Source organism: Trichoderma atroviride, chromosome 1 (genome assembly GCF_020647795.1).
Source record: "Trichoderma atroviride chromosome 1, complete sequence".
Classification (NCBI taxonomy): domain Eukaryota; kingdom Fungi; phylum Ascomycota; class Sordariomycetes; order Hypocreales; family Hypocreaceae; genus Trichoderma; species Trichoderma atroviride.
The window spans coordinates 192,622-207,574 of record NC_089400.1 but is presented as its reverse complement, the minus strand read 5'-3'; the positions used below and the strand labels follow the sequence as shown (position 1 = coordinate 207,574).

The 14,953-nt window shown below is 52.5% G+C and overlaps 7 protein-coding genes across 7 annotated transcripts; 5 read left to right on the top strand and 2 right to left on the bottom strand.

The window, feature by feature from the left end:
- Nucleotides 1-276: 276 nt before the first annotated feature.
- On the top strand, nt 277-2,628 carry TrAtP1_000069 (uncharacterized protein; the record flags this gene model as incomplete). The annotated part of the gene is made up of 4 exons (XM_014091988.2): nt 277-331; nt 400-439; nt 523-642; nt 717-2,628. The coding sequence occupies 4 exons, from the start codon at nt 277-279 to the stop codon at nt 2,626-2,628; spliced, it is 2,127 nt and encodes a 708-aa protein (XP_013947463.2).
- Nucleotides 2,629-2,821: 193 nt separating this feature from the next.
- TrAtP1_000068 (uncharacterized protein) lies at nt 2,822-3,211 on the top strand (the record flags this gene model as incomplete). The annotated part of the gene is made up of 1 exon (XM_066110433.1): nt 2,822-3,211. One exon carries the CDS (start codon nt 2,822-2,824, stop codon nt 3,209-3,211), a length of 390 nt encoding a protein of 129 aa, XP_065966505.1.
- A 55-nt stretch (nt 3,212-3,266) lies between these two features.
- Nucleotides 3,267-3,515, top strand: TrAtP1_000067 (uncharacterized protein; the record flags this gene model as incomplete). Its single annotated transcript, XM_066110432.1, has 1 exon — nt 3,267-3,515. One exon carries the CDS (start codon nt 3,267-3,269, stop codon nt 3,513-3,515), a length of 249 nt encoding a protein of 82 aa, XP_065966504.1.
- Nucleotides 3,516-4,221: 706 nt separating this feature from the next.
- Nucleotides 4,222-7,111, top strand: TrAtP1_000066 (uncharacterized protein). Its single transcript, XM_066110431.1, has 2 exons — nt 4,222-6,213; nt 6,273-7,111. The coding sequence occupies exons 1-2, from the start codon at nt 4,553-4,555 to the stop codon at nt 6,838-6,840; spliced, it is 2,229 nt and encodes a 742-aa protein (XP_065966503.1). The 5' UTR covers nt 4,222-4,552; the 3' UTR covers nt 6,841-7,111.
- A 404-nt stretch (nt 7,112-7,515) lies between these two features.
- On the top strand, nt 7,516-9,682 carry TrAtP1_000065 (uncharacterized protein). The gene is made up of 2 exons (XM_066110430.1): nt 7,516-8,127; nt 8,199-9,682. The coding sequence occupies exons 1-2, from the start codon at nt 8,010-8,012 to the stop codon at nt 9,548-9,550; spliced, it is 1,470 nt and encodes a 489-aa protein (XP_065966502.1). The 5' UTR covers nt 7,516-8,009; the 3' UTR covers nt 9,551-9,682.
- A 10-nt stretch (nt 9,683-9,692) lies between these two features.
- TrAtP1_000064 (uncharacterized protein) lies at nt 9,693-11,264 on the bottom strand. Its single transcript, XM_014091990.2, has 5 exons — nt 11,097-11,264; nt 10,811-11,046; nt 10,555-10,748; nt 10,157-10,499; nt 9,693-10,055 (listed from the first exon to the last, which is right to left on the bottom strand). The coding sequence occupies exons 1-5, from the start codon at nt 11,230-11,232 to the stop codon at nt 9,741-9,743; spliced, it is 1,224 nt and encodes a 407-aa protein (XP_013947465.2). The 5' UTR covers nt 11,233-11,264; the 3' UTR covers nt 9,693-9,740.
- Nucleotides 11,265-11,640: 376 nt separating this feature from the next.
- On the bottom strand, nt 11,641-14,389 carry TrAtP1_000063 (uncharacterized protein). The gene is made up of 3 exons (XM_014091854.2): nt 12,311-14,389; nt 11,896-12,228; nt 11,641-11,835 (listed from the first exon to the last, which is right to left on the bottom strand). The coding sequence occupies exons 1-3, from the start codon at nt 13,160-13,162 to the stop codon at nt 11,803-11,805; spliced, it is 1,218 nt and encodes a 405-aa protein (XP_013947329.1). The 5' UTR covers nt 13,163-14,389; the 3' UTR covers nt 11,641-11,802.
- Between the last annotated feature and the right edge of the window lie 564 nt (nt 14,390-14,953).

Below are 14,953 nucleotides of genomic sequence, written 5' to 3'. Positions count from 1 at the left end.
GTGCATCTCCTACTATCTGCATACTAACCGTTGGGCTGATCTCGAAGCGTGGCCGTCCGGGGCTGGTTTTTGTCTTTTCTCTGTATTTTTTCGAGTCTCAGCGCTGCCGGCCCCTCACCCTCCCTGGTCACCGATTATCTGCATCTCTCCAAGCGAACCTGACCGGCTCGTGCGCACTGACGGTCAATTGAGATCGAGTCGAATTCTTTACATGCAGCGAGATACTTCCATCGACGCTACGCTCGCTGGAATAGAGGCCAGCGTTGGACACAGCAGATGGACATCATGGCCGACGACGCAGACGCTGGACAGTCGTCCATCACCGTGGCCGGTATGTGCTTGAATGCATGAACGCATGAAGCGGCCGTTTCCAGCCGGTGCTTAGCTAACGTGTCTCAGTCCGAGTGCGGCCCTTTACCATCCGCGAGGCAGCTCAACTGTATGCCGACTCCATCTCCATCAAGAGCCCTGGCTTTGTGCTTTGCGTACGACCGAATGGATGCTGACGGGCGTGAATTCAAGGCAGCGGAATGACGATGGCACCATATTCCTGGGCGACGGCTCTTTTGCCTCGGCACCGACCCCAAAGCTTCACCAGCGAGGCATCAGAAACGTGATCAAGGTCATCGACGACCGTTGCCTGTATGTATACTTTTCTACTTTTCTATACTTTGACCTGTATGTATCCATCACTCGGCTGACTCTCCTTTCTGCAGAATATTCGATCCACCAGAAGACAGCCCCGTCCAGAAATTCTCCCGAACCGTCATCCCGACCTCGAAAAAAGTGAAGGATCAAGTGTTTGCCTTTGATCGAGTCTTTGATGACATGACAACGCAGGCCGAGGTCTACGAGGGAACCACAAGAGCCTTGCTCGACAGCGTGCTGGATGGATACAATGCGACCGTCTTTGCCTACGGTGCCACGGGCTGCGGCAAGACGCATACAATCACCGGCACGGCGCAGCATCCTGGCATAATCTTCTTGACAATGCAGGAATTGTTTGAGAAGATTGACGAACGCAGCCAGGAGAAGCAGACCGAGCTGACTCTGAGCTACCTGGAGATTTACAACGAGACGATTCGCGACCTGCTCGTGCCGGGCGGAAGCAAGGTTGGCTTGGCTCTTCGCGAGGACAGCAACCAGGCGGTCGTCGTGCCCGGATTGACCAGCCACCGCCCTCGAGATGTCCAGGAGGTCATGGACATGATTATCCAAGGAAACGAGTACCGAACTGTATCGCCAACCGCAGCAAACGCAACGTCCTCGCGATCGCACGCCGTGCTGCAGATCAACATTGCGCAAAAAGACAGGAATGCTGATGTCAACGAGCCTCACACAATGGCGACTCTGAGCATCATCGATTTGGCCGGCTCTGAACGTGCCTCCGTCACCAAAAACCGCGGTGAGCGCCTGACGGAGGGCGCCAATATCAACAAGTCGCTTCTTGCCCTTGGAGGCTGCATCAACGCTCTCTGTGACAAGCAAGGAAAGGCGCACGTCCCATACCGCAACAGCAAGCTCACCCGACTGCTCAAATTCTCCTTGGGTGGTAACTGCAAGACTGTCATGATTGTCTGTGTCTCGCCATCAAGCGCCCACTACGATGAAACCCAAAATACCCTGCGGTATGCGAACCGGGCCAAGAATATCCAGACAAAGGTCACTCGCAATGTTTTCAATGTCAACCGCCACGTCAAGGACTTTTTGATCAAAATTGACGAGCAAATGGCCCTGATTAATGAGCTGAGAGCACAGCAGAGAGATTCTGAGCGAGTGTATTACGCCAAATTCCGAAAACAGTACGAAAAACGAGATGCCATTACAAAAGAGGCCACTCTGAGGCTTCGAGCTGCATATGACAATGCAGGTGCAGAGCGTCAGGAGCGCATCATCACCATGAGGAAAATGAAACACTTTGAGAGGCGCATTAGCCTGCTGTCTGCGTGGATTGCGGCCTTTGACAATGTTGCTAATCAGAAAGAGGGCGAAGAGGCGATGCCGCAAGGACTTCAAGCTATACGAAGGACTGCCGAGGGAGTTTTACTCGAGCTGGAAAACAGCAGATATCATAGCCATCAAAGGCTGGAAAAGTTGACATGGGAACGCCATCTCGACACAGCCTTGGCTCATGGCGTCGGACAGCTGGAGCAGGCTGAAGGCGCCGACACGGGCGAAATCGATGCCTTGACGCACGAAGCTGAACTTCTAAAAGCCAACTTTAGTCGCGAAGCCTACCAGGAGGTTTTGGAACAAGAAAAGGTGGGAGATGCCGCGATGATGCAAGTTCTTCTCACAGCCCAGTTCGAAATGATGTCCTCCCTTTCTTCCGTCCTGTCAATGGATGAAGAGAGTGCTGTGGAACATGCCAAAGACGCCATTTCTCGCCTACTCCAAGATGGACTCACGGCTGCATCCCAGGTGGTCAAGCCCGACGGCACCTTGCCTGTTGTACCCGATGCCCTTCCACCGAGAAGAACGCTGAGGAAGAGGAAGTCTTTGTCTGCCTACAGGCCTGTTGCACCCCCGGCTATTGTGGCCGTACAAAACGAACACGTGTTTGCGACTCCCATGAAGTCAACGCCGAGGCGGCGTAAGGCCCTCGGCATGCCGAAGAAGGGGGGTTAGCTTCACACCCGTCAAACGAGCTACCAAGAGTCGAGGGGTCAGGTGGAGGGATGATGAGACGGAAGATGGAACGCTGGAAGACTTTGAGAAGACGCCGCAGAAGCTATTCAGCTCCTCCCCTCCCCCTCCCGCGCAGCCGTCGCCGCCAGTTGTTAAGAGCAAGATTCCCTCCCCGCCGTCACAGTCCAACAGCATGACTAAGGATGATGCTTCGAATAACGACACGATGAGCCCCGACTCCGATACGCCGAGTCTATCGATTGCTAAACCCGGTAGATTTCAAGCTGGATTCCTTTCCAGAGGCAAGCGACTGTCGGCTGAGGGTAGCGCGCTGCCCGTATCATCATCTCCTCCGGCTTTAAGCATGCATTTGCGCTCTTCGAGCTCTCCCGCAAGCTCTCCCGACGTAGAGAGAACATCCCCTCTGAGATCTCTCGAAATCCCCAAGCCGGAGAACGGGTCGCCGCTATCCTATAGTAAGGTGCCACGGCTCAGTCCTCAATACCACGCCTTGCAGACGGTCATGGACGAGAATAACCCCCCCGAACGCTTCTGGCTCCGACTCGGAATCGGGCACGATTGACATGCGCAAACTTCGCAGCGCCATTGCTTCAAAGAAGCCTCGGAGGATCGCCCTCATGGCCCCAACTTCGGCCCCTGCTGCCAGGCGGGTATCGATTGGCTCTGCTTCCGGCGACAAACCAGCGCCGCGACCTGTCATACCAGTCTTGGCCAGTGCTACAAACGGCATCTCGCGCCATCGAAGGGGGAGTCTGGAGCTCCGAAAGAGCCCGCCGCTGATGTACGCACCATCGGAGGTCATATCAGAGAACCTCACTGCGGGCCAAGCAAGACGGATGAACATGGGGGGGCAACATGCGACTTGAAAACCTGGGCGCGGCCCAGCGTGATAAGCCCGGCCTGGAAGCGCCTCGCCGCGTCACTTATAGTGTTGGAGCGAACGCTGGTGCTGGCGCTGGCGCTGGAGGTGTATCTTCGCACCGAAGGCTCGATAGCCGAGGAGGTATGCCGGTTAGGTAAAGGCCTTGCACTCACATCGGCTATCCGCCTTGTTTTTTGTTTTACTTAATCATTGCATCTGCCATTATACTGCTCCGACTTGTTCATTGATTCCGTCGGAGTGGACTTGTTACTTGCTGTCTTTTCACATCATAGAGCAATAGATGGGCGCTAGGGTTTGTGCTTCCGAGTGCCAGCTGAGATTTCAGGGTATAGGCGTCTCGGATACAATACGACCATGGATCGGCGTATAGGCTTGATTATTATGTATGATTGCTGTATGCATATTTTAGAAGCAGGAATGACTTGAAAATCTGATTTTGGTTTGTTTCTCGTTTGGTAGTCTCTTTGCTGATGATGCCCCAATTCATGCGTGAAAGAGACGATGTGATTGGTACTTTTTGTCTCGACGATGGGCTCCATTGTATTCGGCAATCGTCGCCTTGAGGAAGGCTCGGCGCTGACTAGAGCATCTTTGCATTAATCATAATTCATACTGGTGCAACAAGAGATTTAGAGTATATAAGCCCTCGCTCCCCTTTTTTATGACACATGGGATGGGAAACTGTCGCATTTTTCCTGGCTCAGTAGCGTTCTAGGGAAGATCAGTACGGCTAGCATCGTGCTAATACTGTATAGATCCACATGATTTGGCATCTAGACACAGTGCTTCCGCCTTTCTTCCATTGCTACATTTTTCATCTACAGATTTACGAGATCCGCACATCCGCCATCCGGCTTTCCGCCACTTTCTGCATCGAGCCTTGTAAGACTCTGGGGAAATTAACCAGGCAGTTCAATTGGCCGCCTATCCGCAGCGTCGTATTTCCTATTCTGAAACCAACCATTGAATTTTCCGTTTGTCTTTTTTTTGGCGTGCTGCGAGGGGGAGGAGGAGTATCAGATGGACGTCGACCATGAGTCCGGATCAGAGCCAGTTCGCTACATCCGCAGCCGCATCGCCAATGCATGCGATGGATGCAAGACGCGCAAGGTCAAGTGCGATGGGAAGCTGCCGTGCGGATTCTGCGTTGCGAGACAGAGAGCGCATACATGTCGCTATTCGCCGCAGAAGAGACGCAGACAGTCGCAGCTTCAGAAGCTGCCAAAGTCGCCGCCTTTGTCGGTCCGAGAATTGCGGGATCGGGCGGCCAGGGGCGGCTCATTGCGGTCGCCGTCGCCGATAGAGACGCCGGGATCGATGGCTTCGAGGCGCGTGTCGTCGGTGAATGCTTCGTCTCCGGCAATGCGAAGTGAGAGGCAGCAGCAGAGCCGGCTGCTTTCGACGGCGTCGGCGTCTGCGCTGCATCAGGGCCAGGAGCTGTCGGTGGCGGAGGACGAGACTGAAGTCCAGCGGGAGGCGAGGCTGCTGTGTGATGCTCATGGGAAGTTGACGTTTATTGGAGACTGTGCGCCGCTGTCGTTTTTCCAGTCGGTGCGGCGGCTTGTGACGAACAGAATTGGCCAGAATGCCTTTGCGCCGCAGACGAGTCGGTTTTCGGTTCTGGAGAATGCGCCTGCGAGACAAACGAAGCGGTCGTTGCGAGATTCGAGAGTACCGCATGTTCGACCTGCTGATGTTACGCCTGCTGTGGCGACGTATTTGTCGACGACGGCGAGTTTGGTGGATTTGTTTGACAACTCAAAGCTGCTGGATGACTTGGTTATATGGGCAAACCTGGCGCAGAAGCCGGATAATGTCACGACCATTATTCACTTTCTCGTGCTTGCTATTGGGTTGCAGGCGGACAGCGATGCGCTGTCGCAGCAGTATTTTGAGTATGCGCGTGATTTGGCATATACGGATCTGAGCGACAGTCTTGGCGTCGAGACGGTCCAGGCATTCATCTTGGTTACGGTGTACATGCTGTGCTCGTGTCAGATCAATGGGGCCTTTCTCTTCTTTGGCATTGCTGCGAGGGCGGCGTACTCAATTGGTTTGCATCGGACGGAGGTGAATGCTCGGTTTGGACAGGAGATTCATGGTCAGCGAGATCGTCTCTGGAAGAGCCTGCGTGTGCTTGATCTCTTTCTTAGCAGCTCTTTGGGCAGGCCGCCTTCGACGTCGGATGTGGATTGCACTGTCCCGTACCGTGCGGTGGATGCGGATGGGAATGAAGTGTTTGACCTGCTCAATGCGTCTGTGCAGATTTTGGTTATACTGGAGTGTATCATTTTGGAGATTTACTCGCGCAAGAAGATTTCCATGCGGTTGACTGAGGGTATCTCCTTGCAGCTGCGCGAATGGTCGGGACGATGGCTCGGCTCATTGAAGGACATGATTGCGCAGCCGGCGGGCCGCAACGAGGCCCAGGTCACTGGAGCGTGTCAGGTGCTGTCGTCGTATTACTACGCGGTGATGCTTGTGTCGCGGCCGTTTCTGATGTATGAGCTGTTCCAGCGGCTTACGGACGGGTCGTCGGCGGCGAACAGCAGGCCGGCGGCGTTGACTTCGGGACGGTCGAGGCTGGCGGATGCTTGTATTGATGCTGCGAGCTTGATGGTGGATCCGGTCTTGGACTTGATAGAGAGGGGCATCCTGAGGGGGAAGGCTCCTTTGCTTATGTGAGTACTTTTACTTGTATTGCCGCTCTTGGACTGTAGTAGATGGCTAATGGCTGTAGATCGTGGCTTTTTGCTGCGTCGCTTGTTCTCGGCGTCGGTCTCCTTGGCGGCTTCAGCCGCATCTTGGAAAAGTACACGCGCATGTCTATCCAAGCCATGGACCACCTTGCGCAAAACGACGCCCATGCGCGGCAGTACTCGCTCATTGCGCAGTCGCTGCTGACAACGGCGTTGGAGCACCTGGAGAGACAGGACCTTGAGGATCGCCTGCGCCGCACGGAAAACTCGAGTCACTTGTTCGGCTTGGTGGCGCCGGATGCGCGATCGCCGCTGAATAAATCTCCGGCGCCGATGAGGGATGGCATCGGCCTGCATGCCAAAACTCCAGATACAGCGCCTGATGTCAATGATGGTGACGGCCGCGCCTCGGTGCTGCAGAGCCAGAGTCTAGCGGGGATGGGAGAGATGGATTCCATCTTCTTGGGGCTGTCGGAGCCGATGCTGCATACGCCGGATACTACGTATTGGGATGGGATTGTGGGGAATGACAGTGACCCGAATTCGGCGTTGAATTTGTTTCCGTTGCTGGAGACGGGGGGAGGGATAGATTTGGCGCATTGGCTGTAGGTGTTGGGTTTGTTTGTTTAGAAGGGTGTGATGTTCTTTAGCCGGCCACTGGTTCACGGCAGTTGGATGAGTTTAGCTTCGTCTAACCTCTGAAAGTAAAACGAAATAATGGGTATAGATGAGATGATTTTCGAAATGGACATTTCTAAAATGCAAGCTAGAGCTGTTTGCTATTTCAGGACACGATGATGATCTGGCGTGATGGTGAGATAATCCAGCCGAGCTGTCGTAAGATGTCAATCTTTCATCTTGAATCAACAACTAGTCTAGACCACGGAATATCCCCAAAAGGCAAACAATCAGGAAGCTGGGAATCCTTTGCTTGAATCAAAGCAGCAGCCTTTGGCAAACGTTGCATGTATTGTTGCGTTTATACTGAATGCCCGGAATAGCATAGCAGCACTAGTCGGCCCGGAATAGCTTCTAGCACTATGCACCCCGTAATTCTGGAAACAACCGGCTCCCCAATCATGTCCGTCTCGAATGCGGGGTGATGTATCCGAGAAATCTTCATGGCTGGGCCAAGCATGGCAACACAAAATGACACGACAAGGCTATTTTTGGAAGGGGAATGGGAGCATATGGGCGATCAAAATATCTGACTGTCGATCTGCTACCCATGCTCTCCCTACGGATGATCCAATCCAAGGCTGAATCTCCTATTCGTATGGATAGCCACTACTGGCCAGAATAAGTATTACCAGTATTACTGTACTGTAGTACGCACTCACGTAATGATTCCATCTGGTTCATTCTCCAATGCATTGCCGGCAGAATCTGCTTGTCGACATCAGCGCTATTCGGCTTTGCGCCTCATTGTGGGGGACCAGCAAGGGTAGGACCGATAATCCCTGCGCACAGCACAAGGCCGCCAGCGAGTTGCCTCCTGCTGAAACGGGCAAAGCCGTGCAGCGGCGGACAGCAAGAATTGTTCCTATAGATGGAGAAACTGATCTTAGTCCGGCAGGCTCCTCGCCCTGTCATCAGATGGACGTTGCGCATGGAGATCCAGGGACTCAGGAGTCGAGGTGCCTGGACAGCGTCGCATCGCTGACGGCATATATATGGGACTGGGGACGCTTTGTTTGCTGAAGCTCAAGGTTTGAATCGACAGTTTGGTTCTTTGTGTGATTTGGTAAAAGGAAAAAGTACAGAGAGCAGTATTCACAATGGTCAAGTACTCAGTTCCCGCGTCCATACTGCTGTCGCAGTCGTTGGTGGCGGCCAGTCTCTACGACTCGTATGTGAGCTTGTCGTTTGAGCTGATTGGTTTCCCTACATTTGCCGGTGAGTTTCCATCTGTATGATATTCTCTTTGAAGCGTACATGGACTGACTCGCATACTTTGTCTTGTACAGGAACCAAGAGCCAGCCCAATGCCTTCTCCCACAACCTGATGCAGAACCTGGCCGACCTTCAAGGCAGCGGAGTTGTCGTTCGCGTCGGTGGAAACTCTGGCGACCGTGCCATCTACGACTCGACCTTGACCACGGCCACAGCCAGCGCTTGCCCCAATGCCGACCCTGGCGCATGGCAATGCATCGGAAAGAGCTTCTTCGAGTCGTATGGCGGATTCCCGGCCGGCACCCGCTACTCTCACCAGTTCAACGTGGGCGCGTACAACTCCTCCGGATGGGCCACTCTGAAGTCGACGGTGCCCCTGGCCTGCAAGGCGCTTGAGGGCCAGCTCGAGTTTTGGGAGGTTGGCAACGAGCCGGATCTGTACATTGGAAGCAGACGTCCCAGCACCTACAACGCCGCCGACTATGCTGCCGAGTGGGTGAATACCACACAGCACTTTGAGAGCTATCTCAAGACTGCGTGCCCTTCCCTGGGAGGCAGCATCAAGTACATTGCCCCCTCGTTGAGCTCCCCCGGCGCCAAGCTCAAGATCAACGCCATCTTCCCCGACGAAGGCAGCGCTGCCACCTCAAAGATCTCGCAGGTCTCTGTGCACAACTACATGGGCGGCGCCACCAGCCCGGGCGTTACTCTGCAAAACACGCTCATGAGCCACACGGCCGTTGTCAACTCCATCACGAGCCACGTCAACTACGCCAAGACGTCCACCATCAGCGCCGACTACATCATTGGCGAGCACAACAGCTTGTACGGCGGCGGCGCCTCTGGCCTCTCCGACGTCTTTGGAGCCGCTCTCTGGGCCATGGAGTTTTCCCTCTATGCTGCCTCCACTGGCGTCATCAAGCGCATTCACTTCCACCAGTCGGTGGGCTCTCCTTATGCCGCCTGGGTTCCTTCAGGCACTCTCAACACCAATGCCCCGTACTACGGCAAGCTGGCTGCCAGCACTTTCCTGGCCCACTCCAGCACCATTGAAGTCAAGACTCTTGCCTTGAACAAGGATGCCGACAAGGACTCTGGATATGCCGCCTACGTCAACGGCGAGCTGAGACGCGTCGCTGTTCTCAACTTGAGACAGTACAACTCTGGCAGTGGCACCCGTCCGAGCCAGAACTACACCGTCCAGGTCGGCGCTGGAACTTCTTGGACATCTCAGCGTCTTACTGCAGCTGGCGCCACGGACAAGTCTGGCGTTACTTTCAACGGCTTCTCTTACGATGCAAACTCCAACGGTCTGGCCCAGCGCGTTGCCAGCCAGGAGTCGGGCAAGGTTTACCGGGCTGACAGCAACGGCAACATTAACTTTTCTGTTCAGAACACTGAGGCTATTGTCTTGGTGAAGAACTAAAGATGTTGTCCTTTTTCCTGTATAAAATTAATGTTGTGGGTTTGTCAGAGATGGACCTGACGCAATCTGTATATATTGAATCAATGAGAAATTAATTTGATACCGTTTACGATAATCTGTACGCCATTTGGATGTCACATTTCTCATTTAGAATTCTTCAAATTTTGTAAATTTACAGACTCTGTGACTTCTACTGAATCAACACCTGCTTCTCCTTCTTCAACTTGTCCACAAACTCCAACGGCACCTTGAGCGTCTGCGCAACAATGTCCGGCGGCGTCAGCGCGAGCCACTGGGTAAGTGAAATATCGGCCACGCGGTCCGACTTGTAAATCTCGATCCAGACCAGGTCCTCCGTGTCTGACGTGTTTTCAATGTAGTGCCCCGAGTTGTCCGGGAACGCGGCCGTGTCGCCGGCGCGGAAGTTGAATGTGCGGGCGGCGGCGTTGCCGATGAAGACGGTGGCTTGGGCGGTGCCTTTGTGGAAGTAGAGCCATTCTGCGGCCTGTACATGGATATATTAGTTATGCCTTTCTTCTTCTTTTATTCTAGAGTTTTGTTTATCAAGAGACGGCGGGTAAATGTTGTGATATCCAAGACACTCACGTTTGGATGCCAGTGCAGCTCTCGTAAGGCACCGGGCTTCAACGTTATCAATGCTGCGGCTATCGTTTTGCTGATTGGAAAGTTGGTAGAGTCAATCTTGTGGAGATCGCCGCCGCTTCCGCCAATCTTCTCGGGAGCGTGCTGCAGCGTTCGATAGACGAAAGAGCTGTCGCCAGAAAGCGGAGGGGAAGCACCCGTGACGTTGTGTGTGCTAACAGTCCCGTTGATAATGTAAGGATCGGCGGCAGGGATGGAATCGAAGACGGATTCGTCAACGCCAAAGTTCTTTGCGAGGACTGAGCGAGGGGTATGAGCGATCCAGTCGTCGACGTGGAAAGTGGTGCTTGTCATGTTAGCCTTTGCTACGCTCGTCAAGGTTCACAGAAGTCTAGTCTCACCCGATCTTATCAAAATCGCCGTCATCGAAAACCAGGAGAAACTCGTTCTCGGTGTCAAGGCCTTGCACTGAGTGTGCAACTCCTTTGGGGAAATACCAGATATCGCCGTAGCCGAGTTCTGCAACTTCGTATCCGCCGTTCTCGTTGACGGCCGACACAGTTACGTGGCCAGCATAGACGAAGCCCCATTCGGCCTATTTCTCGTGTTAGTACTATGGTGAGCTTGGGCCTAGGCAATAAAGCATCATCTGCTTACCACTCGATGCCAGTGCAGCTCTCGAATAGCCCCCTTCTCCAGATGGAATTGAGCGCCTGCAACATCTGGACTTGAGGGGAGATCGGTGACAACTTGCTCTCGAACCCAACCGCCTTTTAAGATGCGCGTTCTAGAGTCGGAGAAGCTCCATTTGAGGTTTGGGACGACGCCATTGTCGGTGGACTGCTCGCCCAGGTTATTCGGATTCTGCAAGTCCAGCTGATGGTTGGTACCGCCTTGCATCTCTTGTTAGGATACCGTTTCTTACTTTGGAGTAGAAAATTACCTGAAAAAGGGCCGCCTTTTCCATCTGGACTGATGGGCTCTCCATCATCAAATCCACCACTCCGTCCCTGGAGTCCAGGTGCCGCAGATGCGCGAATGAGGCACAGAGCCAAGGCAGACAGCAAAGCGGCTTTCATGTTGAAGCAGGAAAAGTGAGAGACAAATCGAGACGTAAAGACCGCTGGCTACGAGTGACTTTGGAGAGCATTTGTACTTCAACATGAGCGGGCTTATAGAATGCCAAGCATGTAGTTAACCTTGCAAGTAAGCGTCCTTTGAATGTAACCCTACGCTTTCAGCTCCCGTAATTGCGCCATGGTCCCCATTGCGAAACATGAGCCGTCAATGGCCATCTCAGCTCTCTAGAAATAACGCTAAAATGGCGGAATTATTGCGCAGATTCAGCTGCTGGCTACACAGAACTGGAGATTATTGTTGATTATTATTAGTCACGAGTATTGTTACAAACGTAGGGTTGCAATATTGAAAGGTGCGCAACACCTTGCATATCAAAGTCGCAGATAATATGACGCCATTGCGCAGAATCATGGTATAAGTAGCAGCGTATGCCGTTATTTGAGACACTGAATATAGAGGGATAAATAAAAGTCTTGATTCTATCCCCTAGGGATGGATATATAACAAACAGATGTAGTCTAGGATAAACCCTTTGCGCCATGTAAACAAAAGGAGATCTGCCATGCGGCTTATATCGATCGCATTTGCTTCATATACCAATCCTATCATCCGAGTCAGCTAATCGTTCCTTTCTAGGCACAATCTTCATAAGCATTACTTACCGTCTCAGCTCCTCCGGCCATAATCTTGATGCCTAGCAGCTTAGGAAGCAGCAAATCCGGCGCTTTTCTGGCATATGCCTTTGCATCTTCACTCTTGACCTCCTTGTTGAAGATCAAATTTTTGGGTAGGGATGGGTTAAGCACGGCGGGCCGACCAATGCCAACGATATCGCAGGCGTCTTCTCGAAGTGCACTCTCCATGGCCTCACGGCTGCGGAAGCCGCCTGTTACCATTAATGGAACGTTTCTAAATCGACCACGGATCTCTTTTGCAAAGTCGAGGAAGAAAGCTTCGCGGGACAGGGTGCTGGCTGACTTTGGCCCTTGGATCATCTAGAGGCTATTATTAGACTTTTTTGTTTCCGACGAGATAAAGGCGCAAAACAAAGAGAACTTGTCAAGTAATGAAGCTTACCTCTGGGTCTTCATATGAACCACCGCTAATCTCAAGAAAGTCGACGCCAGCGCCAGTAATTTCCTCCAGCTGCTCAATGCAAGCCGCGAGCTGCTCCTTGTTCCTAAAGTCTGCGCTGTTCAACTTGATGCCGACGCAGAAGCTCTTGGGGACAGCCTCTCTCACAGCCTTGATGATATCGACAATGATTTTGGCTCGTGCTTTGGGTGATCCGCCAAACTCATCCTGGCGGTGGTTCGAGGAAGGATTTAAAAACTGAGACAGCAAATAGCCGTGAGCCGCATGGAGCTCAACGCCTGCGAAGCCTGCCTCGGCCGCCAGCTTGGAAGTCTCAACAAATTGAGCAATAACCTGCTGAATATCCTCAACCGTCATCTCTTTTGGTGTGCCGAACTTGAGTGCAGAGGCAATCTTGGCGACAATGCCATCTCCCAAATGCAGCGGGATCGGGCTGGGAGCAATCGCCTTCTCAAAGTATCCCCTCTTGCCGGCGCCGCCAGGGCTTTGTCGTCCGGGATGGTTGATTTGCATAATGACCGGAGTGCCATTCTTGGAGCTCGACTTTGCCCATTTCTTCCACGAAGCGAGAGTCTTTTCTCTGTCGATAGTCTCATCGGGGCTCACATCCCAGGTACTGCCGAGATATCTGACATCAACTTGGACGTTGCCCGTAAGGACTGACCCCCATCCACCCTCTGCCCACGTCTCATATACCTTGAGCATACTTTCGGTGGGAAGATACTCGTTGTCTGCCCAGTTTTCAGCCATGGCGGCTTTGGAGAGCCGGTTGGGGAGCGTGAGGCCGCATGGGAGCGTGATTGGCTCCTGGATCTTGAGATTGGAGACTGTCATGGTGGCCGTTTGCTGACGGCGGTAGTTGGCGCAATGCTTAGCGAGCTAGCAGATGCATAGAGATCCTACAGGATTTCGATTCTAGTTATCAAGATTGAAATCCTTTATATATGAACAATTTTTTTACAATTTTTTCTTCCCCTATTAAGCACACAATGCGTCTGAATCGTGCCTCGGCCCAGCCGGTAGCGTCGGCCTAGCCAGGGGATCCATCGCCATAGCGGGAGATCTTTAGCGGAGATCTTCTAGCGGAGTTTGACTTACAAATCTGCTTTAGAAGATTGAACTGGAGCGCGGAATGAGAAGATTGGTTAGCTTATAATGTATGAAGTTTGGACAGTCGAATCCGCAGTGGGCAGTTGATTTAGCAGCTCTAGTTGCTGAGTATTTGCCTGATGGGACTGCTGCGGTCTGACAATGCGTTTGTCGTACAAGGTAGCCGTAGAGTTATCGCCGCAGAGCTGTGCCTAATAGTCCGATCGCGAAGTTGTACGTGTATCGGCTTAATCTATGAGCGGATAAGCAAAATCCTAGCCAGAAGCAGTCATTGCGGATATGGAGACTTTGCCGCGCTTGATAGACGGCGTAAGAGGAAATGAGCTCAGCATCAGGCCGTGTAGAAGAAGCGGTATGGTTCAGTGAGGTCACGTATCACAAGCTGTTTTGAGGCTGGAGGCTGTTATACAAATGCTATACTTCCATCTCACACTTCGTTCCAGTATATACACCGAGAAGAGGGCTTGAATATGCATGTACGAACTTGCGTACGAACCTGAACAATTCACGAAGCAATCGCCGACTACAAAACATTCGACAGTCGTTCCATGTACTGCCCTCTCTGATTGGATAGAATGAAACTAGCTAGACGCCGTTTTGGCTCCTGCATATGAGCCCGCATTGACCTATTCGGTTTGTGGGGATGGTTTGCGACAGGTCGTACTGGGTATCTATGCTCCAACGTGGGCTAAAGACATCCATACCACAACTTGTCAAGTCTTGAAACGAGAATAAGAAAAGACGGTTAATAATGCTAGAGTGATTTACGTTGTAGTTGATCGGGATTTAATACGATACGTGAACCAAAAGCCAAGTGGAGTTGCGGAATTCGGCACGCGGGACTTGATCATACGACGCAACAATTGAACAGCCACTGCCACGGAAAATTTCATGTAATGCTCGGCCTTTGCCTGGTAGAACGACGATTTTACCGTATCTGTAGAATGGGTTATAAAGCTCAGTATTTTCGGTTGTCTCGCTTTGTAAGACGGCTCAACAGCACTTGGTGGGCTACACAGAACCCTCAACATTCGGCCCATCTCTGCCCCGATCTTGGTAATCGAGAAGCCAGTGCGTCTTTGAGCCACTCGTTTCTAGGGCTGTTCAGTGCTAGTAATAGACAGACATCTCCTGCTTTCGAGAATTGTAGTTTAGCCTCGGCTGCTGATAGAATTAAGAACATGGCATAGTTCTCGCTGAGCGCTTCCAAACATGTCACCAGTTCTAGGTGGGGTGAAGTCCATCACAAAAATCCCTTCTAGCTTCGGCCTGAGTCATTATAAGTCCGCGCGAAAGTCCAGCGCCAGTCCAGCGCTATTCCATCGCTTGTTCGGCCGGATCCTATTCTTAGGCCTGAGGCGACATGTTGGTACTGGAGCAACACATAACGCATTAATGCAGATTGCTGCGAAGCTTAGCCAAACACGAACGATGCCGAATGCCGACTAGTTGTAGATGCACAGAGATCATGAAGCTGACAATAGTGCCTCGCAATTCGATAGTGGGGTTCGGATT